Source organism: Coloeus monedula, assembly GCF_965178545.1.
Source record: "Coloeus monedula genome assembly, chromosome: 6".
Lineage (NCBI taxonomy): Eukaryota > Metazoa > Chordata > Aves > Passeriformes > Corvidae > Coloeus > Coloeus monedula.
Genome location: NC_138786.1, coordinates 18,899,265 through 18,921,017, shown reverse-complemented (window position 1 = coordinate 18,921,017; position 21,753 = coordinate 18,899,265). Strand labels below are relative to the sequence as shown.

General features: G+C 48.0%; 2 protein-coding genes across 6 annotated transcripts in view; one reads left to right on the top strand and one right to left on the bottom strand.

Moving 5' to 3' along the window:
• Window positions 1-15,083: 15,083 nt before the first annotated feature.
• Window positions 15,084-18,546, bottom strand: POLR2L (RNA polymerase II, I and III subunit L). 5 transcript variants are annotated; one of them, XM_082283198.1, is made up of 3 exons: window positions 18,492-18,546; window positions 18,158-18,265; window positions 15,084-15,544 (listed from the first exon to the last, which is right to left on the bottom strand). In XM_082283198.1, exons 2-3 carry the CDS (start codon window positions 18,250-18,252, stop codon window positions 15,436-15,438), a joined length of 204 nt encoding a protein of 67 aa, XP_082139324.1. In that variant the 5' UTR covers window positions 18,253-18,265; window positions 18,492-18,546; the 3' UTR covers window positions 15,084-15,435. The 5 variants fall into 5 exon arrangements, with proteins under 5 accessions (XP_082139324.1, XP_082139325.1, XP_082139326.1 ...); XM_082283199.1 differs by having other exon boundaries at window positions 18,519-18,543; XM_082283200.1 differs by having other exon boundaries at window positions 18,485-18,516.
• Window positions 18,547-18,851: 305 nt separating this feature from the next.
• Window positions 18,852-21,753, top strand: part of TSPAN4 (tetraspanin 4) — a gene marked incomplete at its 5' end in the record, with an annotated part of 427,484 nt that continues 424,582 nt past the window's right edge. Inside the window, one exon of the mRNA XM_082283545.1 lies at window positions 18,852-18,893. The remainder of the gene's footprint in view (window positions 18,894-21,753) is intronic.

The window sequence follows — 21,753 nt, the reverse complement described above, 5'->3', positions numbered from 1 at the left end:
CTGACTGTGTGCAGCAAAATTGAAGGGCTACCATGAGCCAGGTGAGTTCTCTGGCTTGCTCAGATCCTGCTGCTGAGGAGCCGACTCCTCAAGAAGAAGATGAATGGAGGGAGGGAAGCTGTGGCAGAGTCTGCTTCGCATCCCTGCCCCTGCCAGCCTGGTTGTGGTGTGCTACTGTGGGGTGCTGCAGGGTGCTCCCCCTGAGAGCTGAGGGTGCAGAACCTCAGGGGTTGCTTGAGGTCACAGAGGTTACTTGAAGTCATTGGAGTACCTGGGAAGGGTTACCTGAGGTCATTTGGGGTTACTTGAAGTCAGTGGAGACCCTGGTAGGGGTTACTTGAGATCATTGTAGTCCCTGGGAGGGGTTACTTGAGGTCACAGGGGTTGCTTAAGTCTCTTTTAATTGATTGCAGGATCAAATGAGGGTACAGGGGTTACTTGAGGTCAATTGAGGCTCTGATGATTGATCAAGGTGTCAAATGAGAACACGGGGGTTAATTATTATGAGCTGGGGCCAAATGAGAAGGGGCACTTTGGTGTAATGGGTCAAACACTGCCAGTGCAGTCCAGGGGAGCCCAAGGCCTCAGTGTCACCCAGTGGCCTGCAGTGTCACCCATCATTTGCTCTCTGTCCTGTCAGGGTTGTGATAGGTGTGCTTATTAGCTCTATTGATACTTATTATTAATTAGCATCATTAGTTTATTTTATTAGCGTTTATTACAATCTCCTGTAAGAATTAGCATCTATAGTATTGGTATTAGCTATTAACACAATTATCAAAAGTTGTACTGCTGGGATCTCTTAAATTCTATTTACAGTATTACCTTTTAGGATCCAGTAGTAGAATCACCTATTGCAACCTAAAACTATGATTATTTATTAGAATAAATAGTAGATTTATTAGTATTGGTAGTTATTAGTGTATTATTAGCTGTCACAGGGGTATAAATGTGTCCTGTTGGAACCTCCATGGGGTGATGGAATACTTGTCCCACCTTCTGCATCCCATGCAGCCGCAGTCTGTGCACGCAGGTGTGGGCACCCAGCACTGCTCCAGGGTCTGTGGAGGTGTTAGGTCATAGGTTGGACTTGATGATCTCAAAGGTCTTTTCCAGCCTAGTTCATTCTAAGATTCTTTGTCACATGGGCTACTCTACTTTGTCACAGGCCGAGTGCCCAGGCAGGCAGCACAGAGCCTTTACCTTCCCTTCTCTGTGCTGCCCAGCTGCCGTCCGTGAGCATCGGTCAGGTCTGCTTCAGCAGACCAGCTGGTGTTGGAACTGGCTCAGGGCTCTGCTGTTCCCACTTACCGAAGGCGCTGGAAGTCTTCCATCCCCACCCTTCGGGATGCAGGGGTGGGAATGCCCCGTGACGCGTTCCGCGCCGGCGGTGTCCCCGCAGTGCGGAGCGCGGCCGCGCGGTGGCGATGGGAGCACGCGGTGTCCCAGCCCCGGGGAATCCCGCACGGGAAGGGAACGCCGCTCCTTCCAGCCCCAGAAACGGGCCTGGTTCTCAGGCTGCAGCACCGCAAGACAGGCTGACAGCGTGACCGGGCCTGCACCCGGCTCTGAGCAGGGATTTCTGCCAAAAACACCCGCAAGCGTGTTTGCCTGCGCAGGGGAGACAGGCCCGGCTGGCTCGGGAGTGGAGGGGTGAGCCGGTGCCCCGCTGCTGGACTGCTGTTCATTCCTGGGATGCATTGGGTAAGACAGGAATGTGACTGTGTACATTTATGAGACCTCCTCCCAAGCCCCGTTTGCAAGAGAAGTGAGTTGAAGGTGGAACACAAACCGAGAAGGAAGGGCTGTCCTGTTCCCCTCTCTGTCCTTAGGAGTGCAGTGCGGCCACAGCCACTCTTTCCCAACCCCAGAGGGAAATTAGCACCCCTTCTGCAAGACTGTCATGGAGTGGTGTCTGAAGTCTGAGCGCAGTCTCTGAGCTTGAAGATACTGCTTAAAAGTGATTTCTCTTTCTCTTTGAAAGGGCTTCTGCAGTATTCATGATCAAGGTGCAATTGCCAACTTACAGCATCCCGCAGCCTCAGGTCTCATCCCTCTCTCTCGAGACAGGAGCACAGGCTTGTCTCCCTTTGAACATGGGGATTTCAGCTGTGCATAGCCCTTTGCAGCAGTTAGCACAGCCCGGGTTCTGCTCTCCTGGGGTGGCCATGTGGTCAGCACAATTTGCTTAGGAATAAAGGGGAAAACAGCTGTAGTGGAAGCAGTTTCTGCAAGGGTCCAGCTTTGGGCAGTCACTCTATTCCTGCAGTTTCAAACAAGACAAGAATTTTATGCTCCCCTGCAAGGCCGCTTCTAACCCCAAACCAGTACAGACATGCCCTTTCTTCTGCTGTTTAACTGGGGGGAATTTTCCCCCTAGGGAGGCTTTGGTGTCCCTTTCTTTTGCCTTCAGTGGCAGCTGTAATGTCCTTGTTTTCCTGATGGGCTGGGACTGAGCACTGCTGCAGCAGTGGAGAGAAAGTCGAGGCTCAGACAGTGATACTTTCCTCCCTGGTGAGATAGGACAAATACCGCCTGCTTGGGAAATGGCAAGGGGAATGCTCTCTCCTTTCCTGCCAGTGGCACTGCCCAGCAGACCACAGAGGCGACGGGGAGTAGATTCATGTGGTGCCTTCAAAGATGACAAATTCCTTGTGGGGAGGGAGCGTAATGCTCTCAAACGAGCTGTAATCTGAGCAGCAAGGATGCTGATGCCCCCCAAATGCATTCAGTGACTCATTCCAGCATCGCTCCAAGTTCCCCGTTCTGGGGTTCTGAAGTGCTCTTACGCCCTGCAAAGGAGGCTGCTCCTCCTGCGTTCCGGCTGCCTGCATTAACAGAAAGGAAGCTGCACGTGCCAAGCCCATCAGGATCAGCAGCTTTTCCTCTCCTGATTGCGGCTCCTCTCTGCAGAAAGGGAGCTGCTGAGCATAACGCTTTTCCAGGCTTCATTCTTCTGGGTAGTGAACTGTCTTGCTGACGAGAGAAGAGCACTTTCTACCCACATGGAGTGTAGGGAGAGCCCCGTGCCCTGGCAGGGCCTGATCCTGCCACGGGCTGCTGTCTCCCCGCATTGGGACAGCAACAGCCAACCCTGCCCCCCTGCTGTCCCAGATGTGACTCTGTCTGTCACACGTGTCCCTGGCAGCCATGGGGGGAGCATGAGGGCCACACTGAGCCCCTTACACCCCTGGGGTCAGAGACAACCAAAGCAGGCACTACACCGGGGTGCAGACGTGTGGGGGGATGCTTTGCAGCTTTGACCATATGTGTGTGTATGTACATCTGTAGATCTCCTGCCATGCTGGAGGATTTCCACTGCCTGCAGGAGCCTTTACAGGTGAGGTTTATATTTCTTACTTTGCTCAGAAAGGCTGGAACCTCTTTACCCCAGAAGTCTGACACCACAAAAATGTGCTTGATCCTTCCAGAGTCATGGTTCCCCTCTCCCTTCTCTCCAGTTCCTGGGCAAGCTTCCTGTTTAATGACCATTTTACCCTCCCCCAAGCAGTCTTTAGTGACTAATTGCTTTCCCATGTTGTTTTACATGCTTTGATTCCTTGCTGCCCATTTTGGGATGCAGAATTGAACAATGATGACCTGAAATGTGAGGCACCAGGCTCAGGTTTTGGGACTTCGCTGCTATCTTCACTCCTGGAGGATGTCAGCTGAGTTCCCCCCAGACTGAAATAACAGCTAATAGTACTACAAAATGACATCTGAAGGCATGTTCCTCCACAGCCAGCTCTTGTGATTCTTCTCTTGCATGTTATTCCTCTGTTATATACTGAGCAGCATCAGGACCTATTTTATATTTACCTAAATTAAATCTTGTCCCATTTAAATGTGCCCAATTCTCTAAGATATCCCAAGCTAATTCACATATTGTGCTTGTGTTTTCCATCCCTCTTCCATCATCGTTCCACAAACATGATCAATATTATAATTTATTTCCTTTTCCTCCTTCCTTCTTCTCGCACCGCCCTTTTCCAGGTTTTTAATAGCAGCCAGTTAAAGGCTGACGTGCTCTTTCCTCTGCTGAATGCCTCGTGCTCTGTGGATGGGCTCATGAATGATTCAGTTGTTTAGGCTCTAGCTGGCAGTTGTGGCAGGATTACTCAAAAGAAACATTTGAGGTTTGTCTACAGTTCCAGATTGACAAATCCTGAACCCCAAAAGAGGGAGCCCTAAATCATGGAACAGCAAAGAAAGTTGCATATGTATTAAATACATTTTTCACGTGTATTTTACAGTTCACTTACCACAGGTAATGTCATGGGATCAGGCTTTTAAAATCACAGTTCCAGCAAACGTGGGCTCTTGGCCTCTTTTACACCAAAAAACCAACTCTGCCTTCAGGGAGCAAACTGAATTTAAACAAACGTGGGTGAGAAGAGGCAGCATTTCACAAGCAGAGCGGTGGGTTGGTGGGGATGTGGTTAAGGCTCTGACTGGAATACAGGAGTTGTGTCCCCAGTTTGCCTGGAGGTTTGAGGAGACCTCTTGTACCAGGGTTTTTTGGCAGAGCTCATGACCCCTTTGGGGAAGTGAGCAGCTACTCAGATGTTACTGGTGCTGGATGGGAGTGGAGGAGCAGACAGCAGTGCAGGAAAAGTCCCTCCTGCACTTCCTGAGTGAGAGCTGAGCTCCTCACCCTTGAGCCCCCCACCAGGGCCTGCTCAGCACAATGGACAAATTAATTACTAACAGTGTTTCCTTTTCCTTGTCCTCTTTGATTGAAACTTCCTTTCAGTGCCTGTTGAAGCTGTGCCAAGCTCTGCGGAGCGTCAGTCGCAGCTGCACCTCTTCAGCTCCGCCTGTAATGTACGCAACAATAAAAATACTGCTCCAAAGGAGTTACGACCCCACAAAACTGCTGAACTCTGGTGGCACTCCTAAAACCAGCAATAGGAAATGCACATCACTGGTGTCAACTGCAGCTTCTGGTTTAGAATCAGTCATTTTTTCTGGTTTCTCATAGCCTGGAGCTTTGAGTAAACTTGATTCTGCTCTTGCAGGCAGAGGTTTCTGGAATGTGAATGCAGATACCTTCTGCTCTCCATGCACTGCTACTCTTGTTTCACTGCTCTAGGATTCAGAGTCCTTCTCAGAGACAGGGTCCAAGAATGCTGCTTGTCTCCCTGAGGGGGACCAGGCACTGCCAGCCTGTGGGTTAGCTGTTAGCAGGAACTAGGCTGGAGCAGAGAGGCAGTTTGGGGTTTGGGCAGAGGGAGACAGTTCCTGCTTCACCTGCTTACAGCCAGTTCAGGGGAACAAGTTCACCATTCTGGTCCAGTTTTTAATACCATTTTTCCCCAGGAAAGGGTCCTGGGGGAGGCAGCAAGCCACAGCCCCCTCAGGTGCTCCCACCTGCCCCACACACAGACCCTGCAGGTAGGGCAGCCTGGCTGACATCACCTTCTGGGCAGGGGTCAGAAACAATGGGCTGTAATTAAGGCAGTTATGGTTTGAATCAGGCACAGTTGAACTAATGGCTTTTTTTCCAGTCTATATCCTGGATAACCTAAAAGCCAAGCTCTGAGGTTACTTTTGGGGCTTGTAGGAGGCAAATGTTCACCCCTTGTTCCTCCAGCTAATTAATCCTGTTCCCAGTTCTGTTAGATGTGGCAGGAGATGCCTCTGCTTGCTCTGAATGAAATTGGTTGGTGCCTGAGAGTTATTAGAAGGCTTGAAGCTGCTCCCCAGCATCTCTTTGCAGGGCTGGGTCTTCCCTTCTGCTCCTCTAGTCCATGTGAGGATCTCTGGCACCAGCCATATGGTGGGAGATGGGGAACCAACATCCTTCCCAGCCACTGGGGTCTTGCCCCCTGGGCCAGCCTGCAGGATAAGGTCTGTGCTGAGAGAGGCTGGGAAGCCCAGCGGGCTTAATCTGGGGCTGCTGTTTGCAGCACTGACAAAGCTGAGGCATCACCTGCAAGTGAGGCCAACCTTAGGCCTGGTGCTCCCAGCTCGAGTTCTTTGTGGTGGCCCAGATCTTGGTAGGAATACTTCTTCCCACTGGGAGCCTGGTGGCAGCCGCCCTCTCCTGCAAGCCCCCTTGCACCAGTTGGAGTGGCAGCTCGGTGGTGGCCCTCTGGAAGGGGCTTCTGCTGAGGGCTGGGGATGAGCAGCAGAGCCAGGACCAGGCACGTGGCACCTGGCCCAGCACCCTGTTCCTGTGCTGCCCCTGTTTGTTGCTGAGGAGCACCGCAGCCACACTCTCCTGCCCTCGCAGGCAGCTTGCAAAAGCATCTCAGCTCTTTCTAGACATCCAGCCCCAGTCATCTGGTGGGATTAAATCCTGCCTGTATTACATCTGCCTAAAAGTTTCCTGGGGACCGGGGCTCAGCTGCTCCCTGGAGTAGCATCTCGCAGTGTCTCTGTAACTCAGGTACCAACATGACTTTAATACAACTTCTTAAAGTATGCATTTGTACCTAGTAAGCCCTTGAGTACAGCAGAGTCCCTTTTATATTGAAATTCAGGATTCTCAATAACATTTTATTATGAGGATTGCTATTTTTGGAGTTGCTGTTACTCTGTTATGAGCAAGGCACCTAACATCCTTCAATATGAAATCATTAAGGGCACAGCAGAGTTCATTACAGGGGCATTTCTCTGGATTAAGAACAAATCAATACCACACACTAATATCACAGCCTGCTACCTGACTTTGGTTGCAAATAGCACATCCAGAGGCAGATGCTCTTCTTTTGGCCTCTTGTGCTATTCTTCCAATATCTTATTTACTGTTTTCCCCCAAGCTGTTGTGATGGATTTATGAGCAGACAAAATCCAAAAGTTGTTTTTCCTTGAGCTACCTGAATATTGTAGCTTTTAAAATAAAGAAGAAAGAAATAACCAGCTTAAGTTTGTGATATTGCAGTAACCTCATATGCAATATGACTTCCCTGCTTCTGGAACTTGGCTGAGGGAGCTGGGGTTGTTTAGCCTGGAGGAAAGGAGGCTCAGGGGTGACCTTACTGCTCTCCACAACTGCCTGAAAGGAGGCTGTAACCGGGTGGGGGTTGGTCTCTTCTTCCAGGCAACAAGTGACAGGACAAGAGGATACAGTCTTAAGCTGTGCCAGGGGAGGTTCAGGTTGGACGTAGAGAGGAATTTCTTCACAGAAGGTGATTACACATGGGAATGGGCTGCCCAGGGAGGTGGGGGAGTCACTGTTCCTGGAGGTGTTTAAGGAAAGACTGGATGTGGCACTCAGTGCCATGGTCTAGTTGGCATGGGGTGTTCAGTCACAGGTTGGGCTTGATCCTCTCACAAGTCTTTTCCAACTTAACTGATTCTGTGAGCCCCCCTGGAACTGGATGTGTAGAAGGGAGTGAAGGCCTGAAGCTCTCTCTGGTTATGTTTAGTTGATCACATTCAGAGTTTATGATAAGTTTCAGGTATTTTGAGTTAGGAATGTGCCTGAGGGAGGTGGGATGGGAAGGGAAAAGGCTGATAATTTATAAGGAGTCTCCAATAGAAGGAAGAGTTCTGCTGTCCAGGTATCCCCTGGAGAATTTCCTTCTTTTGTGGAAATGTGCCCTGGTTGAGATGTGGAAGCAGAGGAGTTTGTTAGCCTCCTGGGCATGCTGCCCTGGCTGGGGGCAGGGGGTGAGGGCAAACCCCACTGTTGTGGTGGGTCTGGGCCAGTTTGGCCCCAGCCCCCATGAAGGACCTTCAATCAGGCAGTGCGTGACCACGTTGATCCTGGGTGGAGGCTCCAGCTTTGTTCTGGACAGCACAGATCCCAGTCCTGCTTTGGACCTGTCCCAAAGCAAGGTTGCCCATCATGGTTTGAGACAACGGCAGGATAACAGCAGTTTAGCTGTGGGGATGCCAGGCTGGCAGGAACCACCAGCTGCCCTGGCTGTTGCTCAAAACACCAGGAATGGTGTCCCAAGATGTCTCTGGCTGTAGCTGAAATGGGAGTTTCTCCGTGGTGCTGCTCCCAGCTCCTGCAGCACGCATTCATTTGGTTCAGTAGCAGCTCAGGTCACTGACCGAGCTGAGACCAATGGCATCTGTTTCTCTTTATTTATTAGAAGCAATTTTTCATCAGTGGAATTTAATTATTAGTCTTTTGCTTTTAAAAATGTTGCTTAATGGAAGAAATCAGCCATTTTTCTAGGCTGCATTTAATGCTGAGTGGATCCAAAGGGGGTTTTCTTTAAGCTGTTTTGACAATGATATTAAAAAAAAATCAAGTTGGTGAAGTGTGGAGCTGTAGGCCATCTCTGTAATGATCTGAAGCACTCAAGCCCTTATTAACTTAATGCTTTCATTTACTAGCTCATTCCTGGAGGAAGACCTCCTAGTCAAACTGCTACTGCTTTTTAAAAAGAACCTAAAGTTAGTAATTGCTTCAGCTGCACATCTCATTACAAGGAAAGGCCTACAGCCTAGAGCAGCACTCATCTGATTTTTGTTGTTAAATTTTTGGGGGGAATTTCAGCAAAACCTCTTGTTATACCTCCAGCCCAAGTGTTAGCCATGGCATTGCTGCCTATGAATTTATAAACTTAACTATAAAAGTTCTGAATTCCCACTCTCCTTGGAAATGGGAGGCTCGAGGGCTTGGCTGTACCTGTTAAGGTATTGGTGAGGAGCTGGACAGAGCCCATCAGCTGGTGGGTAGGGGCTGATCAGTGCTGGGAGGAGCACATCCCATTTCATCAGGGCAGCCTGTAGCCCTGAGTATGGCCACTGCTCTGATTACTCTTTACCTCCTTGTTCCATAAAGTGGATGTTTCTCCCTTCTCCCTCCTATCACTGCCTGGGAAGGAGCACACTTTCACACACACTGCTGGAAGGAAGACTTCGTTAAAAAGGAAAAAAAGAAGGGGAGAGGCCCTTTAAGGCAGCTTTCAGTAAATAGCTGGGGATAATTGGGCTTTAGCTGTGTTCTTATACCTTCTGGATTGCTGGGGGCAGTGATGCTGCTGATCTCTAAATTGCTGCAAAAGCTCAGGGCAGCAGCTTTCCATCAGTACTTCCCACACTGGATTCTGCTTAGTGTCAAAAAGTGATTTTTAAAATCGAGTTAAAAATACTCCATTAGGATTTGAGGGTGTATGATAGGGGTCGTTGATAAGAAGTATGCAAGAAGAAGACACCAGGGGTTGGGTGAGGTTAGGCTGCTCCTTGTTGCCCATCTCTGATGATTTCTGAAGAGTGGAATGAGTGCCATCCCAGAGGTACAGAAAGGGCAACTGGGGCATTGCACTGATTGCCCTAGGCTCACATTAACGAGCCTGTATGTTCTTGTCAAGGCCTGTCCTTAAACAGACACCGTGAGCTGAAGCCTTTTTCTGTTCTTGAAAGACACGAGCAATGGAGATGGGCAAAGGGAGTCTCTGCTGCTGCTGTGGACCAGCCTGGAGAATGCAAAGAGAGCATGGAATAGGATGGACCCAAAGTACTTCAGGAAAGATTCCTGTTGAGCTTCATGCACTTGGATCAGGTTTCTGGAGCGATGTTGGCAAGGAAAGTGACATTGAGGTAATCTCTGAAGAAATTCAAAGCTTGTAGATACAGCTGTGGTGAACCACTAGAAAATGTGGAAAGCAGCAGCTCATGAAAGGTCAGTATGTAAAAGTGGGTGCTGAGCACAGCTGTCCTACTCCTGGCACTGATTTATTTAAAGTTTTTTCAGAAGTAGTTAATTTCTTGGAGTTCTCCAAGTAGACTTGCTTTTAAAAGAAGGAGATCTGATTCCCACAGAGAGAGCATTCAGTATTTATTCTTCCTAGCTCTACATCCAGCTTGTGGGATGGGGAGTGTGTTAATTCAAAATCATCAGTGCCTACAGAAAGGCTTGACCATGGCCTTTGCCACTTGCTTTGTTAACTGCCAGGGTTCTTGAGCCCCCTAAAGTCTGTGGGCTTTTAGCTTTTTGTCAGCTGTTCCATGCCTTTCTTTGATCATTAGTTGTTCATCTCCTAAAGAGCAGGAAATAATGAACCCGTTTTATTAAAACACTTGCATTGTATTTGGGAGGGATAAATGAAGGGCTTTCCTGCACGAATTTTCTGGCTTGGCTCTTACCAGACTCAGTGTTGAACACAGGAGCAGATGTATCCTGAAAATAATTGTGGGGAAACTCATGTGGTGCTTGGGATCTCGGTGGCTTCACCCCAGCTACCTGTGACCTACAGCACAAGACAAGGTGTGGCTCACCACAATGGATGACTGACAGAGTCTGGAAGATGTGTCTTTGTGGAGAAGCAGAAATTAGATGAGGGGTGCAAACCCTAACATTTTCTGCATGACTTGGCTCTACATTCCCTATATGTTTCTGGAAGGGAGTGTGAAGGAGAAAGCAATGAGGGTTTAAACAAGAAATACTCCCATGTAAATGTTGTGCTGCTTCCAAACACCAGCCTGAAGAAAAGCCTTGCAGCTGCCCCTGAGTAGCAGGAGTCACTGCAGCCAAGGGTAACTTTTTACCTTTTATTTTCTTCTATGGCCTTATGTGGTAGAGGTTGAAGTCTGCAGCAAGATCTGAAAGTTCTTTGAGTGCCTAATGCTTGGGCACCTCAAACAGCTTTTCTTAGCAGAACTTAACAAAATGAATTAATCCTGGACACCTGAGTGGTGTAGGGCACCACAGGCTACCAGGTCATTTTAAGTCACACTGAAGTTAATGAAAAGACTCCCACAGACTTCAGTGGGTGACACATCAAACTGTCCAGCATGGCAGAGCCAAAGGCTTGGCCACGTGCTCCCTGTCCTGGGTTTTCAAACTGTGCTGTCTCCACTGAACAATTAAAAATGCTTCCTCACTGGCTGGAGGAACTGAATAAAAATTGGAGCTGAAAGAAAAAACCACAATGTAAATCATGGTGCAAATGCACTGAAGGGGAAAGCAAATCTATGTTCATATTCTGGGCAGTCAGAGCCAGGTGGAAGCAATATTATCTTGGAGATGTCTCAATTGAGAAGTTGCAGTAGTAAAATCTTTCTGGCTAATTGAGCTCAACTGGATGTACACAGGTCTGCTCTGAGAGGGGTCAAAGTAGAGATGCTATTTTCTTACTAGGATCCATACTGAAGTTAAAAACTATTTGGAATTAAACTGATTTTAGAGGCAAATAAGCTGTTTGGTTTTGGTTTTGTTAGGTTTTTTTGTCAGAGCAAGGATTGATTTTTCTTGTAGGACCATTTGCAGTGGAAGAGGTAGCTCCTGTTCTGGATTCTCACAGATTATTATCAGTAAAATGTAGCTTTGTAGCCACAGGGCTAGTTAGACATCTTGATGGAAATACACAGCTGTGGGGGTTTGTGTGATGGTTTTAATCAGGATTTTGAGAGTTTTCATATTTCTTTATATAGACAAGAAACATATACAAGAAGTCAGACTTTAGTATCTAATTCTAGACTGCATTTAGGGAAAAGTCATGGGAAGAACAAAAGCCCAGCACACATCTCTCAGTAAATCACCCTGGGGTGAGACCCTCACAAGAGGCGGTTTTTCAGAGCAAAATTCCTTTTGAAATATAAAACCTGAGGCTCTTTACAGATTGGCAAAAAAGCACTTCACTTCCTTCCTGCAGATGGACTCAGAATTATGATCAAGAGGGTTTTTTTGTTTAAAATTGTCATTTCAAGAAACATAAAGTTTTCCAAGCACACACAGCTTCGTGCTGATGCTCCAGGTAGCAGCAGGATGCTGAGCTCCATAAGCAGGTTCCTCTGTACTTTCATGACCTCAGCTCCCACCGTGTGTCACAGGCACCACTTCGTTATTTCGGTATGATAGTGATGTGTGAAGGGAGGCTGTGGCCTGGGTGACAGAGGGTCTTCTGTCACACTTCTGACTGTGACTGCTTGCTTTTCCAATGTCAGGTGTGCTGGCTTTGGCTGGGCTAGAGCTGATTCTCTTCACAGGGGCTGTTTTGGATTTGTGCTGAACACAGGGTTGGTAATACAGAGATGTTTTTGTTATTGCTGAGCAGGGCTCACACAGAGCCAAGGCCTTTTCTGCTTTTGGTACTGCCATGCTGGTGAGGAGGCTGGGGGTGCGCGGGAGGTTGGGAGGAGACAGTCAGGACAGGTGACCCCAATGGACCAAAGGGATATTCCAGTCCAAATTGTATCACTATATAAAGTGAGGGGGAAGGAGGAACGGGAAAATATTTGGAGTGATGCCACTTGTCTTCCCAAGAAGGCAAGTCTTCCCCCATGATGGGGCCCTGCTCTCATGGAGATGGCTGAGCACCTGCCTGCCCATGGGAAGCAGTGAATGAATTCCTTGTTTTGCTTTGCTTGCGTGTTCTGCTTTTGCTTTCCCTATTAAACTGCCTTTATCTCCACCCATGAGTTTCCAGCTTTTACCCTTCTGATTCTCTCCCCAGAGAGAATCGTTCCTTCTGGTGGGAAATGAGGGAGGCCATGTGGGGCTTGGTTGCTGGCTGGGGTTAAACCACAACGTGGGTTAGTGGGAGCCCTGCAACAGTTTTTCAAGACAGACTTGAAAAATTTCCAAAATGTTTTATATGTAAAGTGAGTAAGTGACTGCAGAGGAGTGGTGGGATTTTTGTATTTTTCAAAAACCTTCCAAGTGAAGAATTCTTCATGTAATTAAGGACGGCATATTCAGTACCATTTCTCTTATTTTTTTTTCCACTGCTGCCTATCTGTTGATTTTGTTAAGGGCTTCTTTTTCTGGTTGAAGGAAAATGGAGGCTTTTTTATTTCTTCTGTGAATACACGTCTTTTGCATTGTCTTGAAAAAGTATGGTTATTGTGAGCATATTTAATGGCTCTTCCCAAAGACATTTGGCAGGTTAGAAAGCAGATCCAAGACTCTTAGGTTATTAACTGTTGCAGAAGGTAGCACAGGGGAAGTGACAGCAAAAAGGGAATTACTTTACTAGTTACCAATGAGCAGGGGTGAAAGATGGGATTTATAGAAATCCATTGAAAATTTCAGACTCTCTCTACAACAGGATTTAAGCTTTGTTCTGCCCCTAACCCTCCCAAGGACAAAACTCTTGAGACAACCTTTCACATAATCACAATAAACTGTTTGCTTTGCCACGTTACAGAAATGGCTTTTTTTGGTTAATGCTGCATTTGCAAACTCCTGAGGAAAAGCTGTGATGCACACACGGTGTCAAGGGCTGCATGAGCTAATATTAATGCCTGCTGTGACTTAGTCTTGCTACTCAGGTGTTTTTGCAGCTCCTTGGGTAACAGCTGTTTGATGGAGTGATACCAGACTGCTACTGGCTCCCACTGCACCCTGTTTTTGAGAATAGCAACGAGAGCAACCAAGGTGGGTTTTTTTTTTTTCCTTCGCATTTTTGAACGAGGCCTGCTGTGGTTTTTGCAAATTGCATTTCCATTATTAAGTATCTAACAGCCATAACAGTTCATATCAGACAACTTGGCACCCACTTTGAAAAGAAACATGTTATTCGAAAGCAGAAAACAAGATTAGAAATTTGCTTTTGCAGATAGAAAGCAAGTCCTGTCAGCTCATCTAATCCAGTTCCTTGGCAGTGATGCAGGCCAGCTTTCTTCACGGCATTCCTGCACGGCTGCCTCTGCCAGACGTTCCTGTCTGGGCTGCTGCGCTCCCAGCGCGGCTCATGGAGTGAGCGCGAGGCCTGCCGATGGATCTGTGAACAGGCTGGCACACAGGGCTGTGTCACACCCCACTCTGACAGGGAAAAGCATCCTACACGAGTTCACTTGGGAAAGCTCATCCTCTGGTTCAGTGTCGCTTTTACAAAATAGCCTGAAAGAGAAGTGAAGGGCTTTTCTTGGTTTGTTTTTCTAAAGTGCATTCAGCTTGCTAATACAGCAGGCATGCAGAATGCAAGCTACCCAACCAGCTATGAAAGAAATGGTAGAATTAACTGCTTAATTCTCTTTGCATTAGGGTAAAGCATAGGTTTTAAGATGAAGAATTCTTCAGTGAAGAATTGCTGAATATGAGGAACATCTACTACTGCCTTGTAAATTGAAAAGCAAGTTCCAAGTGTAAAGATTGGTGGGGTGATAGCCAAAGCCAAGCAGCAGTCCTGCCTCTTGTTTAGTGAGACAATCTAGTTTTAAGCTTTGTGGTTGAAGTTTGACCCAGTAAGCACATTAAATAATTACTATTTCTGTAAACTCAGGGTTTGTTCAAACCAGATTCTTCACACTACAGAAAAGAATCCACAGAGATATTTCTTACCCTGCAGCTCATACACTAGTTTAACTGCACCAAGGAGCAACAGACTATCCTAAGGAATTACTAGCTTTTCCAGCCCATTCTCTACTGAGCTGCTGTAATGATCAACTAATGCATTTGCACAGAATCCTAAACCCACACAGGTGTAGGAATGGGCCTCCTTCACTTTCAGGTAAGATGAGTGTGTCTGCCTGTGCACATACCATGCACAACGATGCATTTTCTGGATGTCAGAGAACAGAGTGAAAATGTGATCCAACTTACAAGCTGATTGTGCAAGGGGAAGGTGAGAGCCCTGGGCAGGCTCGGTGCCTGTCTGGGTGCAGGTGACCTTCCACAGCCCTGCAGCTCCAGCTGCCCTCTCTGTTTCAGCCCCTCTCTGCTGGGCCGGGCAGCACCGCAGCACACATGCAGTGCAACGTGAAGTCACTGAATGATGAACGGTGGAAAGCGTCTGTAGCAGCCACAGAGGGGTGCAGGTGCTTGGCAGCATCCGCACTTTGATCCTGTTCACACCAGCATGCCTCAATTCTCACATCCAGTGCTCTCTGCGGAGACACTCAGACATGTTTTGCTTAAATGAAGGCACTGCACCATCTGAATCACTGTTTTTATGATACAGCAGCCCCAGTGTTTGGTAAGGACTGGGGTAGAGACCACAAGTTGACTTCAACTGCAGTGGAAAGTGTTCTCTACGGGCTGCAGCTGCTTTCTGGAGTAATGCCTCACAAACGTACCCACTTCCATGTCACTGGAACCACAATTCAGTCCTGTGTTTCTAACCCTTGCCTGCCTAGTGCAGGACACTGAACTGCGTACTCAGCAGTACCCCTAACCTCAGGGTTAAGCAGCAAGATCCGAGCATACACTTAACTTTATCCAGAAACTGTAGGAAGGCTACAAGGGAAAAGCTTCCTTTATTTCAACATTTTAATGAAATATAATAGTTTTTCTACATGAACAAACATTTGTTTTTACTGGCAGAAGCATCTAGAAGTTCACAACTCCAAACGCAGATTTAAGAAGAAGCATCCAAACTTGTAATCTCTAAATCTTGGTTAAGTGGACTTCACCATTCCTTTGTTTCCTTGAAAGAGGTTAGTGGCTTGGGGCTGTATTTTATCCAGAAGATAAACATCTCTTGATGGTTGCACTACAGTTGGCTTCCATCCTTTACTGCCTGAAGTCCAGTTTCAAGTTTAAATTAGAGATACGTTCCACATGGCTTGCAGCACAGTGCTTTTTCCATCTCATTTCTCCAGGGGTGCATAATTCAAAAGCTTCTCGATCAGATCCACATGGGCGAGGAGCATTCTGCGGCAGCAGTATCTCTTCAAGCCAAGGGCATCCAGGGCATCTCTATTAACGAACAACAATTAAAAAACGTAACGGATGAAGTGAATCACTTGTAGGCGTTTCCTAAGCAACACACTGGTTACTTTGAGCTCAGTCATAGAGGAAAAGTTGTTTGCAGTTCAAAGACAGAAACTCAGCATGTGCTGTTAATGCCCTTTTCCACTTAGTGCTGTTGACAGGGTGTTTGCCCGTTCTTGGGCTGGCCAGAGCACAGGACGTGCTGCTGCAAAGGGTCCCCGCCTGCCACAGCTTTCAGAGGGCACTGTTTTAACATGTTTCTGTAAACTGAGGATGATTCTTGCCTATTTCACAAGATAAATTTAAGATCTGAGCCACGCTAAAAAGGTGAGATATACAGAAACTAAAATAACTGAGAACGCAACCTCCCCCACACAGGGATGCTAATTCTGAGGACGGCTAAAATCCTTCCCAGTTCCCATCAGAGAAGGCACTCAGTTATACAACCTGCCCACCCCCCCCAAAGTAAGTACTTGCAGACTGGTCAGAAATCAGCGTTTTACAGTCTTTCCACTGAATTCCTTCTGAGTGACTGCTCCAGATTCTTATGTTTGAGTAGAGGGATGTTGAGTCATCCTAGCCTGAACCAGTGCATGTGTCTTCCATGGCTATGGCTATCAGACCTCTTAATGATACTACCAAGATCTTTAACTCCAACCTATTAGCCATGAAGCCAGTCTGATACTCCTTCAGAATGTGACATTCATGAGACATGACTGATCTCAGGTCTTTAGATTGATATAATGCAGTGCAACAATAAAGCGTTCAACTTAAAACAAACTTAATTTCCTAGACCTTGTAATTCTCTTGCAGGAAGAAGCCAATGGATACTTTTCTAAAATACAAAGGACTGAAAGGAAGCTTCTGTCTAAGCTGGACCATGGTAAAAGGTCATTTGGCTTCAAGCAGTACAGTCTAACTGCAGGAACCAACTTTTCAGCAGCTTCTCTGATGTCACTCAGTCCTTGCAACTGTTGATAGTCCAGCAGGGCTGCTCTGTCTAGGACAGCACCTGCAAAACTTGTTTTAGAGAAGTGTAAGAACACTGTGGGGTTTTTTAAAGAATGTTTATAAATAACATCACATGATGCCTTAATTTTCCAAAACACTTGAGAACAAAAGCATCTGATGTCTGTTGATAGATAAATTTTAAGAGCTATCTGGAGAGTTCTGAACTCTCAAATGCAGTTATCAGAGATGCAAAATACTAACATTAATCACAATTTCCAGTCATACTATATACTTTAAGACAACTTTAGTTGTATTTGCCTTTTCCTCCAGCTTCCAAGGACTTGTGGAAAAAGAGCACTTTTAAGGGACAAACAGAAGGGTGTGGGTGTCTTTTTTAACTGGTAATTCTTTAGACAAGTTTTTCCATTTTGTCCATCCATTTCTTAAGCCACCATTAACAGTGATTCCAGTACTGCAGTGTAAGAGTTTAGCTGTTTGATATCCGTAAACTCGACTTCTTACAATACCATAATTGCATTAGTTTGAACAAGAACCCCAGAATCAAGCCAGTAACCACAACAATTGTTTTCAAGTGAGCATTTGTCAATGACAACACAAAACTCCTATACAAAAGCAGAGGAATAATGAAGATGGGAGAATATTAAAATTTAATGCCTAGAATATAAGTCAGAAGCACTATCAAAACAGCCCTGGTGAACTGTAGTATGAGTGAAAAATAATTAGCAAACCATTGTATTGTAATGCTTTTAACTCCATATATGAAAGAAATGGACTTAGCTGTAAGAACTATTAGGATCCCCAACCACTTGAATGCAAACCAAATTATTTTCTTTCTACTTAACCGTTTCAACATCACTTAAATTTCTAACTTCTTTTTCACTCCTTTGAACTGCAAACAGCCATGAATTTTTTTTTATTTCATACTTAAATTGATAAAATGTAAGTATTTCTCAGGTTTCCTTCTCAAAACTTCTGAGGTAGTGTCACCATAGTTAGACTCTCCTCGGACTATTAAAAGAAACTCTGGCCATGCAAAGGATGCACAGACTTCTTAACACAGAATTGTTAGGACTATCAGTGGGGTATCTAAAACATTTAAAACTTCTCCTTTCTCCAGCAAACCAGTATTTACAAATAAGGTTAGCGATCCTGGGTTAAAATGCTTTAAGAAAAACCGCTAAACACTTCTTACACTTGTAACTTTTTTTCCTTCTCTCCCTTTAAAAAGCTCATCATGTTGGTATCAAAGTTGGGCGTACAGAAGGGGAAGGGAAGAAACCAGCAGCAGAGAGTTACATATTTGGGGAATGTTTTGGGTACAAGGGCTGTGACTTGGCAACTTCCATACTGCTGCCCTGAAAGATTCAGTGGGGAAACAAGTACTTTGTGGCCTATTACAATTTCTAACTTTTGGTTAAATAGCCTCAGGATGTACCTGTGGTTTTTAGCCCCTCTACGGCTCTTTCATGACGCTACGACCCTGCACTTGTGCCTCTGGCCCTGCCTTAGCAGGGAGGTTGGACGACATGATCTCCAGAGCTCCCTTCCAACCCCAACAGGTCTGGGATCTTATGCACTGTGTAATCTCACCTAAGGCGAGTCGAAGAACACAGAAATAAAACCCACCCTTCCGTGTACTCCGCCTGCAGAAGGCCAAGGTAGGCTTCCCACTTGTTCCCCACTATTTTGCCGCACGTGAAGCACCTGACCGGGATGATCATTTCTGCGCTGTGGCTGCAACGACACAAACACCGCGTCAAACCCATGCGAAGCGACCGGGCACCACGCTCGGCCACAGCGCGCTCAGGGCTGCGCTGCCCCGCACCGGCCTGGCGGCGGCTGTGGGACACAGAAGCCGAGTCCTGAAGGCTCCTTGGAGGCGAGCGGTCGGTCCCGGTCCCGGTCTCGATCCCGGTCCCGGTCCCGGTCCCGCCCTCAGCCCCCCTCTCCCACCCGGCACCTCCGCGGCCCCGCGAGCGGCTCCCACTGTGCGGCTCCTCCGCTAACGATGGCCGCCGGCCGCTACCACCGTGCCGGGTCGGGGGAAACCACGCCGCCGCCGCCGGCCCGACACGCAGGGGGGCGGGTTGAACGGCCCGAGTCTCCCCTGCGGTACTTGATGGTAGCGGCTCGGGGTACGGCGTCCTCGGCGGCCCAAGAGAGCGCGCGCGTGCGGGGGGGGCGGGCTCGCGGCAGCGTTGGGCGCGCGGCGCGGTGAGTGGCAGCCGGGGCGCCCCGAGCGCTGAGCGGCGGCACCGCGACCGCCCCCGCGCCGCCTCCTCCCGCCGCGCCCGGGCGGGCACTTGTTGCATTGCGAGAGGGCTTCGGCAGCGGGTGGACTTCTCATCCCGTCCTGGCTGAGGTACCGCAGCGGGAAGCGCAACTGGTGGCTGCGGCGCGGCACCCGCCCGCCCGGTCCGGCGGAGGGGTGAAGGGTGGGCATCCTGGCGGGCCAGGGCTGAGGGACGAGCCGGGGCGCCCCGCGGCAGCCCCGCGCTCCGCTGCGCCGCGGGCAGGGGCGCCGGCGCGGTGTGTCCTTCGCTCCCCCGGGGCAGGGAACGGAGGGCGGTGGGACCCGCCGCTGTCGCCTTGTCGCGACCCTGTCAGCGCAGCATCGCGGCGTCGCCCGGGGCTGTTTGCCCGCGGGTCGGGGGCTCCCTCGGGCGGGAGGCGGCGGCACAGCCCGGCACACTGTCCGCTCCCGCTCTCGGCGCTGCGGGGCTGTGCCGCGGCTCCGCACAGCCCGGACCGGCGATGTCTCTCCGGTGGCACTCGCGCTCGAGCCTCGGCCAAGTTGCGGTGGCTGCGGATTTGCCGAGAGTTTCCAAACTCCCGGGCCAGATGGGACGGGGCGCCGTCCGGTTAACTCGCGGTGCTGCTCCGCCCTGCTGTGACCTGCGCGCGGCTGAGTTCCCGGCGGTGTGCGCTGCCCCCGGGTACCGCCTGCTGTCGCGGCTGTGCCCGCACCGAGAGGAGCCTTTCGGCCGTGTCCGGCGGCCGGGGCCGCTCCCCCGGCTCGGGGGGCAGTCAGCGGCTGGCTGCGGGCAGCGCGGCCGGTCCTGCGGGGCGGCCGCGCCGGGGAGGTCTGGTGGCAGAGGATAATGCATCTTGAAACTGCTTTACTCGTATTTCGTTAATCTAAGGATTGGGGAAGCATTAGGCACGGGCTGTGTGTGCTTAGCAGAGGGAAGCGTGCTGTGATGGGTACAAACTTTGGGGACAGGTACCGCTGTTCTGGAGACTCTGGGATGAAGCGTTACTCAGTCAGTCCTTATTGCTCTCTCGTTTCAGCGATAGCGTTATGCTAATTGTCCTTGGGAGAGCAGAAATTCTCCCAAAGTGTTGTTACTTTCCTGCTAAAGTATCTGTGAGTTGATACAGTGCACAGCGCAGAGCCATTACTGTCAGGCATATAAATAATTGTGTCTTAATGCACAGCTTATGTTAATACGTCTTTCGTGACTATTTTTTGAACGACTGGATTATTGACCCTCTGCACAGAAATGCCAGACCTAACATGAACCGTTAAAGAGCAAATAGTTTTCTTTTAATAAATAAGGGCTTGAGGTTGAAAGCATTTTTACAATTCTATTGCTACTGAAAAGACAGTAATTTTTGCAGTCCCAGGGATAATTATGCACAGTTGTGAATGGAGCGAATTGAGTTGGCATGGAGGGTAGATGAACCTCCTGCGATCTCTAGATTATGATTATTACTGTTATTGTAAGCCAGTGGGAGCCAAACTGTGTCTTTCCTTTTTATGCTTTGATTTCTTTCTCTTTTTTGGGGGCTGGAGGGGGTGGGGAGTTGAGAATTTGAAGATTGTGCTTTGATGCATTTTCAGCACCAGGGCTCCAAAGTAATTTTCTTACTGAACTGTGTGGTAAAAGGTATTTGTGTTTGGAGATGGAAATTTGCAATTGAGAGTGAGAAAGAGGGGCTGGAGCTTGGCTTCATAGCCAAGCCACGTCATTAGATACAGGTTAGCATTTTATAGCTGCCTTGTAGAAATATGCTTGCTTATTTCTTAAAAACAAAACTGAACTTTAACTTTTGGATCTAGTTCACATATCTGACTTTGCTTAGCATCTCTTTTCAAAGAAAAACATACTCTGCTTGTTCGCACACCATTACCTTAACTTTTTCATGTCTTTTCTGGGTAACCTGCTTTGGCTCGGTGATGGACTTAACAAACTAATAGGTCTTTCATGGCTATAGCTGCTTTGATCCTAGAAATTGTAAAGATTTTTATGATCTATGACCTAGAGAGACTACTACGTACCGAAAACATTCTCTGCTTAACTTGATATATTCTCTGCTTAATCTGACCATTTGCCAAACTGCAGAAGTCTGTTTAGATGAGCTGTGGGGGAATGTGCACACATGTGACTACTTGGGAATTAGTCAGTGTTTTATGGGCTGTAGCTCACGCCGATTAGGGGGACTGCAGCTTGAGTCATTTGTGGTATTGCCAGCTTTCCACTCTTGTTCAGGTGAGCTGGGTACTGATGACACTCAGCTGTTAGTGTTTAGTGAAATTTGGTCTCTTCAACCATCCTTTTGAAGAGGGTGGAAAGAGTTCAAGAATTGGGTCTTTTTAAGTATCTGTTGAAGAAGAATTGCAAGAATTGAAGTCCTGTCTCCTAGAACTAATCTTAGACGTGTAGCTCTTTCTCACAGTAAGTTCTTACCACATTTCTGATCTCCTGCCACCTTCAGCAAGCAGCAGTCCCAAAACTGCTGATTCCTTGGGCCTTCAGGTCAGCCTGCTGGTCAGAAAACCCATTGGAGCCCTCATCAGCATTAAGCAGAAGAGACTGCCTTAGAACTAATCGAGTTGAAGAAAGCTTGAGAACTGTGGGCTGCTTTCTTCATGTGCAGCTGGAGCATCTTCTGTCATGTGTGGATTTGTTGTGAGGCACTGCAGGTAATACACCTGCCTTCTTCCTGTGATCTGAACAACTTCTGAAAGCTGGCAGTGTTCGATCCCACTGTCACTGTTGGGATGAGGCTTCTTCTTGGCATTTTTTGGTGGGTTTAGCCCTATAAAAAGCAGCTAGGCGTGACTGCTCCATGGCATTGTTAGTGATGTGTATGGAAATCCTTGGCGGGTGACTAAGGAGTAGACCCCGCTTCCTGTTCTCCCATCCACAAAATGCAAGAGAAAATATTGCTGCTTGTTTAAAAAACAAACAGAAATGAAGTCAGTTAAGTGACCTGAC

Coding starts and splice junctions, on each gene's coding strand:
- POLR2L (XM_082283197.1), bottom strand. CDS start 18,297: ATGGGTTTGACGCGGTGTTTGTGTCGTTGCAGCCACAGCGCAGAAATG. Junction 15,545..18,157: donor CAGGCGGAGTACACGGAAGG/GTGGGTTTTATT, acceptor GTTCGTTAATAG/AGATGCCCTGGATGCCCTTG.